At 45.2% G+C, this 18,033-nt stretch overlaps 1 protein-coding gene across 1 annotated transcript in view; it reads right to left on the reverse strand.

The window, feature by feature from the left end:
- The window catches only part of THSD4 (thrombospondin type 1 domain containing 4), a 200,701-nt gene that overhangs the window by 10,202 nt on the left and 172,466 nt on the right, over positions 1–18,033 (reverse strand). The window contains exons 7-10 of the mRNA XM_034660735.1: positions 16,358–16,562; positions 15,615–15,788; positions 6,999–7,172; positions 547–726 (exon numbers count right to left, since the gene is read on the reverse strand). Coding sequence (XP_034516626.1) covers positions 547–726; positions 6,999–7,172; positions 15,615–15,788; positions 16,358–16,562 — 733 coding nt within the window. The remainder of the gene's footprint in view (positions 1–546; positions 727–6,998; positions 7,173–15,614; positions 15,789–16,357; positions 16,563–18,033) is intronic.

The following is an 18,033-nucleotide window of genomic DNA, read 5'->3' on the forward strand; positions in this document are numbered from 1 at the left end:
TCCATAGTGTCTACGGGATTAGGAAAAAAGTACACACGCCCGCAGGTTCCAGAGGCCTGACAGAAATTCCTTCGTGAGTCTTACAACGAGATCGCTGCATGATGTAGTCTTCTCAAAAGCATCCTTGAATCCCTTCAGCCGTTAATCCTCTGCAACAGCGTTTCTCAAACGCAGTCCAAGGGCACCTGCATCCAAGTCACCTAAGGAGCTTGTTCAAAATGCAAATTCCTTGGCTAGGGTGGACCCAGAATTCATCTTTTCAAACAAGATCCCAGTTGATTCTTATGCACACTGAGATCGAGAGTTACTGCTTTATGGCCTCTTCAGTTTAGAGATCAAGATGGTCCCAGCCTCCAGCTCCTCCCATCAAGCAGGCTGCGTCCAGGGGTGTCCCAACAGTGACGGTCTAGCATAGGTCACTGCAGGGAATCCAGCTGAGGGCTGAGCCCAGTGACTGGCACATAGTAGGTGGTCTGGCTCCTCTCTGGGAGGAAAGCAGAAGAATGACGTAGTAATGCAATCTCTATCAAGAGCACCATGACTTACCATGCTCCATTCTGTGTTAAACCATTTGGCCCCACAAGGCTTGAGGTGGCATGATTGCTGACTGGGGGGTTTCTCCAGGAAGGAGCATTCATAGGGGTCCAGCACTTCAAAGGTGTCTGCATTCTTCCTAACACAAATCACCTCCCTCTGTTGGGTCCCACTCCCACACTCGATGGAACACTGGAGAAAAATCAGAGAAGGATGGGTGTCACATGATGGAAAGGGGACGAGAACATCAAGGGATGTTTATGAGTACTTTCTAGCATCAATTCAGTCAGGACGAGCCCAGGGACCTGGAAAATGTTACTGGTTAGGATGTCACAGGTGGATGCTGGTTTTGCTAAGAGCTCAGTGTTGGGAATGGAGGGCGAGTGCCCTGAGTTATCACAGCACCAGGATGCTGGTCATTCAGATCATGGTGCCCTCTGTGTGAGACTGAAATGGTTTCTTTTAGACCACCTCTTTAGACGCCCCCTCCCCCAGCACACACGGAGGGACACATCAGCCTGTCAATTTGGTTGTTCTTGTCCAGTAGATTCTGATACTTCTCACCGTAAAACAATGAACTATCATTCTGGTTGAACTGCCTGTCTCAGTGGGTTGATACTGTGAATGAATCAGTCTCTCAGAGCCCGCACACTTGTAGACTAGGGGCTACGTTAAAATTCTTTGGGACGCACAAAGCTCAGAAGACCCCAGGCTGGGGACAATGTCCCAATGGTCAGCCCTCCCCTCCCAACAGGTGGCCGGCAGAAAGCCTCTGACTGTGGAGTCCAAGCCTCTCACTTGCCAGCTTGGTGGGAAGTTTGAGAGGGTAGTCACACAAAGAGGGTGATCAGACAATTACATGTGTTGACCTGTTTTGTTAGTTTACAGAAACATGATGTGTATAACTGCTCACAACCTATTCTCTTTAGTATCTATTACTTTGTAAAATGTTTCCTGTTCATGTCTGGTTTACTCTTAATACTTTAAAGCTGTTGTCCATACACTTCTAGAGACCTTAAATAATCTATTATCTTTTACAAAAGCCCCTAACAATTTCTTTAGTTAAAACTCTTAATATTAGCTTTGCTGTCTGAATGCAGGAATGTAGTCAAATAAAAACAGGGAAAAAAACCACATGTATCTACAGAAAAAAAAGGCAAACCCCTAATGGTCTATTAGTCACACAGGACACAATAACCATCACCCGCATCAATTTCCACTTGGTGCTCTTTCTTGGTGGGGGACATCTTCATAAGACCTCTGGAGAACAAGTCCTCTTGGTTTGTTTTTTCTATTTTCTTCCAAGTGAGTTAATGATTGATTTGGGGGTGTATTCAGGTTCTGTCCTTTTCTTTCAAATGCTGTGGACAACGACAGCACTGGAGGCAGGAGAGGGGTGACCGGTTGCCGGGTAAAGGCCTGGCCTCCCCTGCAAGGGGAGTAAGAGCGTGCTAAGGATCCAGGGGGCAGCAGGGGGAGAACAGGAGACATGGAAACTGGTCCAGACATTGCCACTAAATAGCTCTGTGTCTTTGGCCAAGATATTGCACTTCCCTAGGTGTCCACTGTCTCGCTTGCAAAGTGGGGGTTTGGAAACCTGATCTGAAAGACCCGCGACTGCTCTGGGAGGCTGTGTCTGTACTGAGTGTTTGGCAGAACAGCAGATGACAAACCCTGACCAAAACCTGAAGCTATTTTCTGCTATTTTGACAAAGTCCTTAAGAGATTAGGTAATTAAGGGAGAATGAGCACATAGCTCAGCCTTCTACCCTAAATGCCCAGAAATGGCTGAATATGTGTGTTTGGAAAAGTGAATGATGTGTGTGTGTGTGCGGTGGGGGGATATGTGTGTGTACATGAAATAGCATTTGAAAATGGAAAAGGGCACTCATCCTTGGTGGACCAGAGATTACGGGGAATATTTGAATGATGAAAGGCAGATGAGATTAACGTGGAGGAGCACATCATGGTTCAAAATGCATATAGAGGAGGACGCCCAGTGGAGAGGAAGCAGTTCAAGAGCTTCAGGCTCACAGAAGGAATATGAGGAACAGGAAGGAGGCCTGGGGATGGTGAGTCAGTGATCAGCTAAGGCACTGACCTGGAACAGCCGGGCTGGCCTGACTGGCAGGGGGAAATGAACCATCTGCCCCTACTATCAAAGGGCAAAATGAAGATGTTTTCAGATATTCAAGGGTTCAGAAACTTACCACTCACGATCCTATTTGAAAGGCTTACAGGGTAGTGGTCTCTAATAAAATGAAAAAGAACCAGGAAGAAGACATAACCAGGAAGGACACAAAGCAGAAGTTTGCAGAAGTTATTGCTAATAATGGATACAGGGATTTGGGGAACGATGAAAATGTTCTGGAATTAGACAGTGGTGATGGTTGCACAGCTTTGTGAATATATAAAAACCACTGCATCGTAAACTTTTAAAAAGGGTGAAATTTATGGCATGTGAATTATATTTAAATTAAAAAATTTAAAAATAGCTTTATTTTTAAACCTAAATCAGTATTTTCTATAAAACTAATTAACATTAATATGGAGCTACATCCAGATGATCTCAACCTCTTTTTAGAGATATTGTGGATTGAGAAAGTTGAAGTAAATAAATGAAGACTGAAGACTTCTGTCTGCTTTTGGGGGAGGATGTGACTACTGATAGCTTGACACAGATAGAAACATGAAAGTTTAAAACTCTGTGCTAAAAATTTTGAGTGTTATCACTAAATGAATAAAAATAGGATTTATAGCTTCCAGAATGTTAGAGGGAGAAAAATGGAACTAAGAAAACCTGATCTGTGCAAATGTGCAGAAAGGAAAGAAGAAATAGACCAAGAAAGCACGGCAATACCTACACAGGAAACACAAATTAAGATGGCAAGGAAAAGTCCAAGCATGTAAGTGATTACAATAAATGTGAATGGTTAAAATTAAGAAACAGACACTTGCAAATTGGGTAAAATTAAAGACAAAAATAGTCCTGCATACAAAAGACATATCTTAAAAAATCCTTAAAAATTGACAAAGATACGCCAGGTGAAACTCAACAATGGGTAATCAGAGTAATGCAAAACATAGAAGACAGAGGTGGTATTTAATAGGGATAATTCCACTGAGCAGTGGTAGTGATTATGTGTGTTTCTACACCTGAATAATTTCTGCAGTTGTACCTTGGTGGATGACTGATCCAAGATGAGAGTGGAAATGTCTGCTCAGATTTCAGTGAAAATAAATCCAGGCAGACAGGCAGACAACAGGGCGGCTCCCAATGGTAGAGACTGTGAAAGACCCCCCAGAACAAAGACAATCTACAGGTGAAGTAAATCCAGAATTGGCAGGGAAGAAAAGAAACATCTGTACATCAATCTAGGCACCAATCTAGATATTGGTGGAATATCTTATGAGTGGAGTTGGGCTACTTTGGCTCCAGGTAAACAAAAGACTCCTTAAGCCTGATAGGTCTCATTCTCTTGGGGGGCCTTCTCCACAAGCCTCAACAAGGTCACTGCGGGCACCTGTGCTCACAACTTCCAAGAGAGTCTCTTCCCTTAAGTCTACATTGAAAGTCCCAGGGAAGGACTCTGCTAGGCTTGGCTTGGGTTCCATGTCCACCCTGGACAGTTCACTGTGACCAGGCTTGTGGTGTGTTCCAGATATCAACTACCATTCAAACCGCATGGATGGAAGGAACATTTATTTTCACTCTAGTTCCAATATATAAGCATGCTCTATTTCATTTTCTTTGGGGATAATGTCAGATTCCCAGGGTAGGGAGGAGACAGCAGGCTCCAACATCCTTGTAAATCCAGAACTAAAACCAGGTCACCTTCCATCATGTCCTGACCCTTTTGGACAACAGGGTGATAAATTCCATGTTTCTAATCTTGGCAGAAACAAACACTGCCTTCCCCCAGATTCACATTAGTCTCAGTTCCCTTAGTAGGCCTGGAATCAACAGGAGGCCCGCAAGCAAAAAAGACCCTGACTCCTGCTTCCGAGATGGGTGGACGTTCAAGTTGAATTGGACCACTTATCTTCACCGTGTGGAGGCTGCCACAATTTCCCAGATGACTCCTCCCTTTCCCTCGTTTCTGTGGGTATTTGGGGTAATACAGTCCACTCTGAATTATCTTCGGCATTCGGGTCCTAGGTGCTTTGCTACCAATAGTGACGTGGAAACAGCTGGCGGACAAAATAATAACCATGGGGAACAGGGAACTAACATGCATTAGTAGGTATTCTCATCCCCACGTTTGGTTGGGGAAACAGGCTCTGAGAAGTTATGCTGCCTGCCCCAAGTCAGAAGAACTAAGAGAAGTAGAGCTGGGACCAGTCATCGGGTACGTCTGACTGATATCCACGTGGGTAGCACAGGGAGTACTTGAATTCTCTTTCTTTTCAAATTTTCTATATTTTACAGTTTGTATTATAAAAACATTAGAGGACATTTGAGAAGAAAGCATTTCCCCATGTTGTTCACCTAAAAACCCATTCTTCGAGGGGGCTGAGATAAAGTTCACGTATTTTCATATTCTGGTTTTCACTTGCACTATATCATGTGTACTTTCTACATCTCCCTAATTATCACTGTTGTTGTTATATAATATTTTTAATGAGTTATGATATATCGTAATATCCCTAAGTGCCCTGCTGTCATGAACACCTCTGTCAAAAAAGCCTTTTTTTCTCCTGTTAATTATTTCCTTAAGATGAATCCCCAGAAGTAGAGGGACTGGTTAAGGCAAATGAACATTTTAATGGTTCTTGACTTTTATTGCCAAATTGCTTTCCAAGGGGGTCGTATCAGCTTACCAGGACGGGGCAGCCTATTTTTTCAGGGTCTGTTTTTAGAGCTACTTAAAAGAAATCAAATTCTATACGGAGCCAGAGGTCCTGATAATGTATAAATCATGATCACCAGCCAGAAGTCCTTGGAGAACCAGCCAGCCCTGAGAGCCAAACGCTAGAACTCAAAATACTAACGGCAATCACAACAGGGCAGTAAGAAGGAATGATCTCTTCCACATTTTCTTAGGGGCTTGTGCTCCGTTTTGGAACACTGAGGAAAAAAATCAATTGATTGACGAAGTTACTTTATTCAAGTATTCGGTATTATCTGTTCTTTATAAGGAAAACCTCAACTTCTCCTGTATCTGCTTCGATCCCCCCCCAGGTTTTATTGAGCTAGAATTGACAAATAAAACCGTGATATATTTAAATTGTACAAATGATGATTTGATGTATGTATGTGTTATGAAAGGATTCTCACAATCAGATTAATTAACACATCCATCACCTCACGTAGTTACCTCTTTTGTGTCTACGTGAGAATGCTTACGTTCTATTCTCTGAGCAAATTTCAGTGACACAGTATTACCAGTTATAGTCACCATGTTATACATTCAATCAGAACTTATTCATCTTATAACTGAAAGTTTGTAACCTTTTACCCACCTCTCCCCATGTCCCCACCCCTCAGACCGTGGCAACCACCATTCTGCTGTTTCCCTGAGTTCCACTTTTTTCAGATTCCACATATAAGTGATACCATGCAGTATCTGTCTTTCACTGTCTGGACTATTTCACTTAGCTAAATGTCCTTCAGTTCTACCCATGTTGTCACAAAGGGCAGGATTTCCTTATTTTTTTAATGGCTGAATAATATTCCAATATAGTATATATATATATACACACACACACACACACACACATATATATAGACACCACGTATACATAAATCATTTATATATTCCATTATATATATACACAATATATATATACACAATATATATATATACACACATGATATATGTATATATACACACCACATCTTCCTGAGGTTATCAACAGACACTTAGGTTATTTCCAGACCTTGGCTATTGTGAATAATGCTGCTGTGAACATGGGAGTGCAGGTATCTCTTTGAGATACTGATTTTGTTTCCTTTGGGTATAGCCTCACGAGTAGGATTGCTGGATCATATCTTTTTGTGCTTCTGACACTCAAATACAGACCACACTGGCTTTATGAACAACAATAATGGCAGCAGCAGCTATGATTTGCTGTGTATGTGCTGTATGCCAGGCACTGTGTTACATTCTTCATAGACATTACTTCATTTCTTCTAAAAATGACCTCACACAGTACGGATATTAACAGCATTTTATAGACAAAGGTACCATGCTAGATCATAAGCTTCCCGAGGGTAGCGATATTCGCTTTGCTCATTGACGTTCGTATTCCAAGTGCTTAGAAGAGCACATAGTAGGTGCTCAAGAAACACTGTTGACTGAACGAGGCTCCAAGAGCATAAGCAGCTTCTCCAAGGCCATGGGAGGCATGGCTGGGATTCAAACTCAGGATGCCTGGAATACGCAAAGTCCTGTTTCTGGCACCTCTGCTGTGTTCGCTCTCTTACCAGGGGTAGATGAACCCAGCCAGCTCTGGCCACTCACCTGACTCCAGCTCCCTGCAAACCACTCCACCTTGCCCGTACAGGGCCCATTGTCACACGGGGTGGCCTCCGCCGGCCGGTTGTTCCCACAGCCCTCCAGGGGCAGGCTGCCGATGTGGTTGGTCATGCACACCACGGAGCGTGTCCGCACTCCAGCCCCACACTCTGCTGAGCACTGCAAGACAGAAGATGGGCACATTAGAGGGGAGGCCCCCTGCAGGCTCTGAGGCCACTTTCTAATGACGTGAAGGACTGGCCATCATGTTTCCTCACCAACTCTTTCCCCTAGGAGTCTCTGACCACTTTTCACACACAGCCAACTCCATTACGGGGCATCAGTAGGGCAAACCCCCATCTTAAATTTTCTAGAACAGTCTTCATTCCAAATATCCTGTCCCACTGCTGTGACTGATATGCTTACATTTGTCAGGCAACCTGTTTCTACTTTTGCTTTTGAAAACAGATCCAGCAACAGAAGAATGAGAGCATGAACACTTGGGCATAGGTCTACTTGCTGGTAGCCGAGTCTGGGCTGTTCTGGGGGAGCTGGGGAAGTGAAGTCTATCAGCTCAACACTGCTGCCTGATAGTAAGGCAGTGGTCCCAGTGTCTGAAGGCCACAGCTGTGACAGTATTAGCAGACAGCTTCCTATAGAGGGAGAGCTTGGCCTGGGAACCAGACACACCAGGTTAATATCCCTACTAGCTGGGTGGCCGGGGGCAAGGGACCCAGCCCCTTCCAACTTCGGCATGCTCATCTGGGCAGCACATTCCTGGCAGGATTACAGGTATTGAGTAATGTGCTCTGCATACAGCAGGTGCTCAATAAATGGTATGGGGGCTTGAAAGAGTCAATCCTGTATCCCCACTCTAAGGTAGAGAAACTAAAGCCACGTAAGCACCAGTGATTTCTGTCCTACAATCACACTCTGTCCTCATCTAGGGCCTCCTAAACCCATGCCCACGTCATACCACTAAGCTTGAAGAGCATTTTCCATCTGCCTTGAAATACTCTGGAATGTTACCTTATTTTGTTTCTCATCCTATCTGTTCAGACCTTTCCAGACCTCTTCATCTGAGAGCTCTGAGATACCTCATGTTCACCACGTAATACAATGGAGCACGCCCCTCATCACCATCCCCATTGTTACTCTTGGTTTTCCAATTTGTGTTCAGATTTCTACCAAGATCCAAAAGTTGACCGTTCTTTTGAGTTCTTGTTTCCAACCATCAAGCCAACCTTCAGGTATCACAGATTCTGGCTTCACCACATTTTTCCTGTCCTGTTTCTTTCTGCCCATGGCTCCCAGCACCCTTGATGTTCTTCCCCTGGAGTGGTCACTGCCTGTTGGCCAACCTCACCACCATTACTAATTTGCTGGGAGCGCCATGCTGAAAATCCCTCTGATGCCGTCCCAGTCCAACATGGACCTCCACACCTGGCATTCAAGCTCTCCCAGAAGATGACCCCAGTCAACCTCGGTCTTCTAGGCTAACTTCCCACTATTCTCTCCCACACAGCTCACGCTGGACAGAGCCAGGGCCCTCCATCTCCCGACTGCATGAAGTGCTCACTGTGCCTTGTCCATGCTGTTCCTTCTATCTGCCTGGAGTGCTCTTCCCCTTCATCAGGACACATTGAAATCCATTAAGGCTCAGCTCAAACGCCATCTCCTCTGTGAAAAGTCCCTTGACTGCGCGATTCAATATACTCTTTCCAGCCTCAGAATTCTCAAGGCACTGTGCATCCTACTATCTTCCTTTGTATTAAAGTTGCTTATGTCCTACTTTATTTTTTCCTTTATAAAAGTAGGCTCAGTGAAGGCAGGGATGATTGAATCATCTTTCCTTCCTTCTCAGGTCAGCACCTTACCCATGGGCAAATCCATATATATCAGTTGAATAAATAAATACAGATTCGGGTCCTTCCTTGCTCTTTTCTCTTCTGTCACCAGCATGTTCCAACTCTGAACGTGGCCCTTTAGAGCACAACCAAAGCCCATTCTAAGGGTTTCTGCTGGGTATTCCCTTAAAAACAGAGTCAATGGTTTTTGTTTGTTTTACCAACATTACTATTTAAAAAAAATAACTAAAAGCAATATAAGTGAAATACAATTTGAGAAAAGAAAAAATACAACCCCATTTCCTTATCAAAATTTCCATTTTCGTACATTGCTATCTAGTCTTGTAAAATAATAGCCTGGATGAATAAGCAAACATTTACATGACCACTGCTGGGCTGGGCCTGACTCCTCAGGAAAGAAACTCTCCGGAGCAAAGAGCCTGAAGGGGATTAGAACATGCCACCCCAGATATGCTGCTTTGACATATTTTGAACTGAAGGTGACTGATAAACATCAGATCCAGGAAGGGCTCTCTGCCCTCCCCTCCCTGCCTAAAAGCAGAGTATAAATTTCCTGTGGGAAACTCCCACCTGGTATCCAGAAGAAGACAACATTTTTATAACTGGTGTTGGGGAGCTGAAGCCAAGATGAGTCTATACAAACACACTTTACCAAAATAACCCTTATCTTCCATTAGTTTCCCCCATATCTTTCTCAGCCACTTCCCTACATTTTATTGCCCCTAGAAGCCCCAACCCCTTTCGTTCGTCTGGCCACCTCTTCAAAACTGATCACTTTGTTAAAATGGCATAGAAACGTCCAAGCCTAACTGCTTCTGTGGGATTTTCCCTTCTTTCTTATGAGGCTCCTTATGTCATATAGAAAAATTAACATCAAATCAAACATGTTGGCTTTTCTCCTCTTAATCTGGCTTTTATCAGTTTAATTTGCAGGTTTCCACTGCAGAACTTAAGAGGATATAGGAAAAGGTTTTTTTTCCTTCTCTCCAGGCTCACAAACACTTTGCACGACTTACACTCTATCTGCATCGTTATTAGGAACTTGAGCCAATGAGTCAGTCCTTTTTACAACACACCAACAGCAACAACAAAATCCTTTGTTACAATAATTGGAATGTTCTAGGGCTAAAAGTTTTTTTGTTTCAGCCATATAGTTTCTGTTCTCTTTCCTAGCTTTAAACACTCAAGATATTTAAATCCTCCTGAAGAATACAAGGCAAATTAAGTTATCTTCTTGTTTCAAACCCTAAGAATATTTCTTCCCATGTAATTTCCATTTGACTCACTTAATTTCTGCTTTCCAAACCAAGTAATGTCCTCACATCTGGGAAAATTTCACCATATCCCCATGTGCTTCATATAAAAGAAGAATGTTAAAGACCAAGCCATTGCCCAATGAGAGAACACTACAGGGATGAACCCTACAGAGGGACTTCTCCTTATTACACAACTGCAGCGAACAGCACAAGGCGTTTCAACTTGGAAGTAGTTACCCACACTGGCCCTGGCTTGGGAAGCCTGTCAGCAGGAATGAGGGGAACAGTGGGCCCCTACAAGGCAGCAGGAACCAGTTCCAGGCACTGAAACACACCCATTCACTGTCCCTGAAACATGTGCCTGAAAGGACCAAATCCACCTGGTAGTCAGAAAAGGACCTGACTCCTAGCTGAACTTCTGGGCTGACGAAACACAGAGACGCATGAAATTTCTAAGCAACCGGGTGGTGAGGACTGTCTTCTCGCTCCAGAGACAGCTGGATGCTAAATTTGGCCCAATCAGCCCTTGAGGGACTGACTTCAAGGCTCTGCTCTAATGGCTATTCCTGAACTTGAAGTTCATGTTTCATCTTCCGTAATTAACAAAAAGCTCAGCTCTTATTTCTTCTCCTGGAAAACATCCTTAGATATTAGGTGTTACAATATTGAGGCTTGTGGACTTTCTAAAGCTTTTTCTTCCTTTTTCTGGTGTGACTAAATATTGCACATGTGTTTAAACCTGTCATTGATTTACAGAAATAAAAAGTAAACGACGCCTATGTCAGATAAGGTCCGCCCTCAATTAAAGGTAGTGGAAAGGATGTGTTAGCAGTAAGTCATCGAGTTTGAAAAACTACATAGCCCTGGAAGTTTAAGAGAAGATATGGGTTTGAGTTTACAAGTTCAATTCAATTAGGTAGAGATTAATTTTATTTTAAATTGGGCAATAGGACGTATCCTGGATCCTTCAGTGTTTGTGCACTTCAACCACGTTTTCTTGAATCTCTCCTCCTTGGGCTCCTTACATGGAGGCCGTATCTCGTTCATGCCTGACGTTGTTAGGCGCTCCGCACGCGGTTATTGCAGTTGCAAAAAAAGAAATGGCATAGCTCAGCCTAAAGTTTAACAGGGTTGATTTTTATACAAAGCCACTACTCGCATGTGAAAGACTGCCAGCAACTGGTCATTCCTGGGGCGCAGTGGGGACTCCAAGGCCCACCCCACCGTACCAATCTCATCAAGGTCATGGTTTCAAATATATTACCCTCGTGCTCATTCAGCAATGTTACTGATGAGGAAACTGAGGGTCAGACGGCAGCTTGCTCGAGGCGTAGGAAGAAATAAATCCTGGGGGGAGTGCTGCCAAAGCCAGTTTACCTTCCCAAAAACCACCTGTGCCCTCTTCCCACTCATCTACTCCTTGCATGAACATTTGGGAATAACATAATGTTATGTTATGGGGGCTGATAAAGCACAATTACCTACTTATTTACCTCAGGGCACTAAAATGACATGGCTTGAAACAGCTTTCCAAGAAAGAACAAAGAAGTTCTCTGAACAGAAGAATAAAGTGCCCATCTTCCCTCTATTTAGAATTTTAAGACAAGGGTTTGATTCAGCAAGTACTTACATTAAAATGCAAAGCAAATTTACACTAAAGGGTTCATTTACAAGTGTTTTTTGGAGGGGAAATAAAGAATAGGTGTTGATTCAGTTATAGAAGGCAAACAATAGCTCAGTCTAATTAAAATTCATGCTTTAAAGGTTTTTAATGCCATTAACATGTTTGTAATTAATACATATGGGAAAAAGGAAGGTCACCAAATTATACATACATAGTATTATGATTTGTATCCTTCAAATATGTATGAGTACAAAAAAGCTATGTATGTAAAGTATGTATGAGTAGGAAAAAAGCTTGACATATAGCTTAAAAATCTTAAAATATTATCTGCTAGTGAAGAGATCATAGGTATGCTTTCCCAATTTTTTATAATAGTATATACTATTACTTTATGACCAGGAAAAGTGAACATTATTTTTTTATCCATAACTACATTAGATCTTTAATTGGAAATGCATATTATTTAAGTGAAAAATTCTTTGAGAAAAAATGCTTGCAGATGCACATTAAAAAGGCCNTTTATCCATAACTACATTAGATCTTTAATTGGAAATGCATATTATTTAAGTGAAAAATTCTTTGAGAAAAAAATGTTTGCAGATGCACATTAAAAAAGTAGAAAATGGCATTTTTCCTATTTTGTTAAGTAGAGATAAGTTATTAAGTGTATAGTCAAAGAACTATGATTAAATATTTTAAATATTTCAGATGCATTATAAACTCAGTTTTCTTGCATTGTCTTATCTTTGCATATAGCCTTTTATTAATTATACTGTTTGTGTTATATAAATAATTTTCTTTATATTTTAGAATAATGGTTGATGAAGATGAGGAAGCATTTACTGAGAAAATAATTTCAGCTATTTTAACTTTTACATGAGCATTCTAAAACTTTAATTTCCTCTAGTGAATGTGAACTTTTAGAAAAATTCCCAGGGGCGCCTGGGTGGCACAGCGGTTAAGCATCTGCCTTCGGCTCAGGGTGTGATCCCGGCATTCTGGGATCAATCCCCACATCAGGCTCCTCTGCTGTGAGCCTGCTTCTTCCTCTCCCACTCCCCCTGCTTGTGTTCCCTCTCTCGCTGGCTGTCTCTATCTCTGTCGAATAAATAAATAAAATCTTTAAAAAAAAAAAAAGAAAAACTCCCAAGCAAGTCTACTTGGACATACATTGAATATTCATGGAAGAAATTATTACCTTAAGATCTTCTATTCTTTACGAGATTTCATATAATGCATTAAGAATTAAAAGGGTTTAAGTGCTCTAGACTTCAAACGGTCTTGTTCCTGTTGTTTCATAACAAACTGGTATTATAAATTCTGTGTATCACAGACTTTTATATCATAGGACACAGACATTTTAGCTTAAGGTCTTATGTATATTTGACAAAAATAATTTTTGTCGAAAATTATTTTAAAAAGAGTCTTCCCAATAGGAAAATGAAAGCCTGGAATTCTTTTTATTCATTTGTTTGCACATTAATTTCACCGAGTTTACCGTGAACACAAATGAGTTCTGGGATGGCTAGAAATCCGGGAACACAGAAGAATCAGTTGAAGTAATTGGGATTTTGAGGAGAAGAGGTCGAAGAGGTCTCCAAATATCTGTAGGGCTGCAGGGTAGGAGGAACACCCAAGTTCTACAGGACAGGAGTGGGAGTTAGCAAGACACATTTTGGTCCCATGCTAAAGGAACCCTCTGGACACCCTGGGCCCCGATGTGCCTTGAATTTCTGGAAAGGAGTTAGGCTGAGTCAGGGACCCTGCAGAGGGCTCCTCATGCTGGCAGGGAGGCTGCCACAGTGGCTTCTGGATGGCCTCCCAGGACTGTTTGGGCGCTGCCAGGAGCTGAGGTCTGTGCTGGGAGGCGTGGCTGGGGGGAGAGGGGATGTGCGGACAGAGGGGGGGCGGGGGGCCCTGCTGGCTCAGCCTCGGGGGCCCAAGTTGAGTCCACGGACACCTTTAGGTGGGCACCTACTCTCCATTTGTTTCCTTCAGTGCCTTCCTGAGGGCTAATTCGGTGCCGTTACAGCCCGCTCCTGGGGTAGAGGCACAGCTAGCTGCTTGTCCTAAGAGTTCAGTGTTTGCACACGGGCTGTCTACCTGGGGACCATCTTGGGGCTAAGGGGTCGTGGCCGTAAGCCACGAGGTGTCAGGAATCCACAGCAGATTAATCACTTGATGAGAATCTCCAGGATGATTTGTGCGTGTGGGGTGCAGGCTGTGTTTGCAGGTCTGTTCCTTAACAAGTCCTCCCGAGGTGGAGTGTTATTGTGATGATGGGGACGAAATTAAGGGGTGTCTTAGCGCTGGATGCAGCGGACACCCGTATGAATGCTCAGAATACTGGACAACCGCACCATGGTGGGCTCTCACCAGTCAGAGGGATGCTGGCCCAGGAATCCACCCACATGGCAGGATGGCTACACATGAAAGTTTACTCCTCTGAACTTGAGATGTCGTCCTGCTGTTCACATGATGCTGGGGGGAGAGGAGGCTCCCAAGCTCAGTGTTTCCTAAAGCTCTGGGAACTTGCCTGGTCCCCTCTTACCTTTGGCCCAGTGGCCTCAGTGCCCCTTGGGAACCCATTAGGAAGGCAGACTCCCAGCCCACCTTCCGGCACGGCCTCAGACTCGGCGCCTTGTGGGGGGTCCCAGGTGACCTGTAGGCACACTATACAGTTTGGGAGCACAGTGAGGAATTCTGATAAGGGAAATGGTGCTCACCTGGCCCAGCTACGAGGAGGACACTGAGGACAGAGACAGCCTGTCTATATCCTAATTAAACTTGCAAGTGCTCTAGAGAATCCAGAAACCCAGAAACCATTAGTATGGGGGCCAGTCCGCTGTCCTGGGAGGAATCCCCCCCGATGGCCTCTCCCATTGCCACAAGAAAAGGAAGGAGAAGCTCATTGTCTCTTTTCCCCTCCCTCTTCCCCACCCCAAGGTACACTCTGTAATTTGGCTTAGCACTTTTCCCTAAGCCTTTTTTTTATTGTGGTAAAATACATGTAACATAAAATTTACCATTTTAATCATTTTAAGTGTACATTTCAGTGGCATTAATTACATCTACACTATTGTGCAACCATCACCACGACCCAACTCCAGAATCCCTATAAATCCTATTTTTGTCTTTTTTTTTGTTTTTGTTTTTTGTTTTGTTTTTTTTTTTTAGAGAGAGCATGCACATGCATGCATGTGAGCGAGGAAGGGGAGGAACGGGGGGAGGGAGAGAGAGTGAATCTTATGTAGGCTTGACGCCCAGTGGAGCCCTGAAGGGGGCTCGATCTCATGACCCTGAGATCATGACCTGAGCCAAAATCAAGAGTCGGATGCTTAAATGACTGAGCCACCCAGGCACTCGTAATTCTGTCTTTCATAGATGAACTGTCTCCTGCTGGTTTCCCTTGCACACAGGTAACCGGTGGGCTAACAGTTAACTATACACGCCTCAGACTTCATCTTTGACACCAGGGACCCCAAGGGAGGCGGGGCTCCTGGGAGGGGAACAGTCTGTGAAACGCGTCGAGTTAGTAAGAAGGAGGGAAAGGACCTGCCATTTGCTGAGTGCCTTTCATGAAGCCAGGCACTCACACAACATATGAGAGGTGTGATGTCCTTGTGAAGGAGATTCGGTATTTCATGATTTGATATTCATGTGGAGTGCGAAGGAGAACGAATTCTTACACACCCACTGCTCACGCTTGCAGCCCCTCGGTCTTTGTACAAGGATAGAAGTTACCCCTGCGATTCTCAGCTAGTGATTTGTCCTTGAGGCGGTGGGGCTCCTGTAACGCATGGCACCTGTGCATTGGCCCCGCAGCCCTTGGTCCCGGCTGCAGGAAACCCGCTCTGCCCGCCCTGGCGCTCACCCTTTCACTCCACTCGGTGAGGAACCAGCTCTTGGCGCAGGGCCCCATGTCGCAGTTCTCAATGTCGTTCGGTCGAAGCTTCATGTTGCATTCCTCGTCATCGACCACGTCCCCGATGTTGCTCACACACTTCACGTCTCGGGTCCTCTGTCCCACTCCGCAGGGCACCGAGCACTAAAACAGCAAGGATACGTCAGTGGAACGGGCAGCGTTCCCTCGAGGGGGCGTCTCCAGCCCTGGCGCCCACATCCTGTCACCTGCTACCCGAGCGGACGACTGTGGTGAGACCCCCCTGGGTGGCTCTGTGTCCCCTGCACTGGGGTGCTACCTGGAGAGCTCCCCAGCCCTGAAAACCTCACCGCCACCTTGTCTCTAAGACCTTCTTGGATATCCTGCCTACTTTGTGGCTCTGGGCCTCCGTTCTGCCATCTGTAAAACAGAGGAGCATGACTGGAAGGAGCTGATGTCTCTGGACCCAAAAGAGAGATGACACCCATATGCATGTGACTCCCACGGGCTCCCCCTTAAAGTTGGCTGTGGATGACTTTGACACCCCAGCCTGAACTCTATCCAGCTACCGGCACATCCTATGGTTTGCAAAACAGTCCTTCCAGAACTCCCCGGGGGGATCCCTCTAGGAGACCTCAGGGCTGTCCTGAGTTGGGTTTTTGGGGGGGAGGAAGGAGAAGATGGCAGCGAGTCTGGAAGGGGGCACCCCAGAGCAGGCTGCCCGCCCCGCTTACCGAGGTCCAGTCCGTGCGGATCTGCCACTCGCTGCAGATCTTGAGCTGACAGGTGCTGGTGGTCTCAGGCTTCTCCAGGTGCTGGCAGCGGTAGGGCTGCACCGTCAGGCTGCGGTTGGCATACACCTGGCGGCACAGCACCTGGCGATGCTGCATGCCCAGGCCGCAGGTTTTGCTGCACTCAGACCACTCTCCGATGTCCCAGCTAGCTCGGGAATGAGAGAGTGAGAGGGACAGGTCACCTTCAGCCAGATGAAGAGAGCAGCGCCCCAAGAGCCCACACGACCCCGAGAGCCAACTCGCACAGAACCATCGGCATCTTACGAGTGGTCCTCACCCCGAGCACAGCTTAACGGTCTGCCTAAGGGCCGTCAGACTCCGTGAAGGAATGGAACTCCACCGATATGCTCTTTACCAGTGATGACAGCCCAGTTTTAGAAAATTAAAGAAAACCAAGAAGGTACAAATGATTTTTATCTAAAGGACGCCCCAAACTCCAAACGTTGGTTTTATCATCACCCTGTAGAACATTATCCCATGTTGGATCTTAGAAATCTCCTCCAGCATTATTGCTCGTGACCTACTTACTCGTCTGTTTCACGGTCCTCCCCTGTCATCCTGCTCTGTCACTTAGTTAAATAAGACATCAGCACACACTCAATACGTGGGAGAAAATTTCTCTTACTTTGAAAATTATGTTGGGACCCTTTTGGGGGGCCTTTCTTCCTGTTCTTCTGGGAGTGTCCTCTTTATCATTCAATAACCAGCCCAAGACCTCTCCTGAGACACCTTTCCCGACTTCCTGCCCATGTACGTGTGGCTCTCCTCATTCTCTCTGTTCACAGCTCACCTACAACACCGGCCACACTGGACTGTAATTCTCCGCTTCCCTCTTCGCTTTCCTCACCAGGCTAACACGCAATTGCTCCAAACTACCAAAGGCGTGTGCTCTGTGCTAAAGGCTACAAGCTTCTGCGTTCATCCCCAGAGACCGGTGCCCTTGCTGAACAGACTGCAGTCTCGTGTCTCTATATCTGATCTTATGTCTGCCACTAAGGTCCTGTGCACAAGCACCCAGAAGCGACCCGATAACAGGCGACCTCCACAGAGAGGCCCTCTTACAAGGCTGGGCAAGGGAAGAGGTTGCAGGGCTCCTCCTCGGGGGTGGGCTTCATGCTGGAGTCACAGTAGCTCTCGGGAACCTCTTCGTGGGTGTTTCTGTGCACGCAGCGAAAAATAGGGAACTGCGATCCTGCAAGGACAAGGAGAACATCTCAAGGACAGCCCCACACACTTGAATGATGGGTGCGAAGAAGCGTAGGAATAGTTACTGCCCTCCAAGAGCTTATCATCTCTTTGCGGACACAGCTGGAAAGTGCTAAAGGCAGATAGAACGATTATCGTAACAGTTCAAGATATCACAAGGCAGGAGAGTGATTATAAAATGAGCACGAGTAATACCTGTTTGGAGGTTTTCTGGAGACATCACAGAGAAACGGTCCTAGAGGGCCCCGCTGGATCCTAGAGAAGGGTGGGGTTTGGATAGCTGTGGGCATGTGTGTCTTGGAGAGAGGGCGCTGTCCAGGTGGCCGAACTAGAACAAAAGTGCCCCACACACTGGAACGTGTGAGAGACAGGTTGAAGATTCAGCCCAGGCTTGAAAAGCCGCCGACTTC

This window comes from Ailuropoda melanoleuca, chromosome 5 (assembly GCF_002007445.2).
Source record: "Ailuropoda melanoleuca isolate Jingjing chromosome 5, ASM200744v2, whole genome shotgun sequence".
In the NCBI taxonomy this organism is placed as follows: domain Eukaryota; kingdom Metazoa; phylum Chordata; class Mammalia; order Carnivora; family Ursidae; genus Ailuropoda; species Ailuropoda melanoleuca.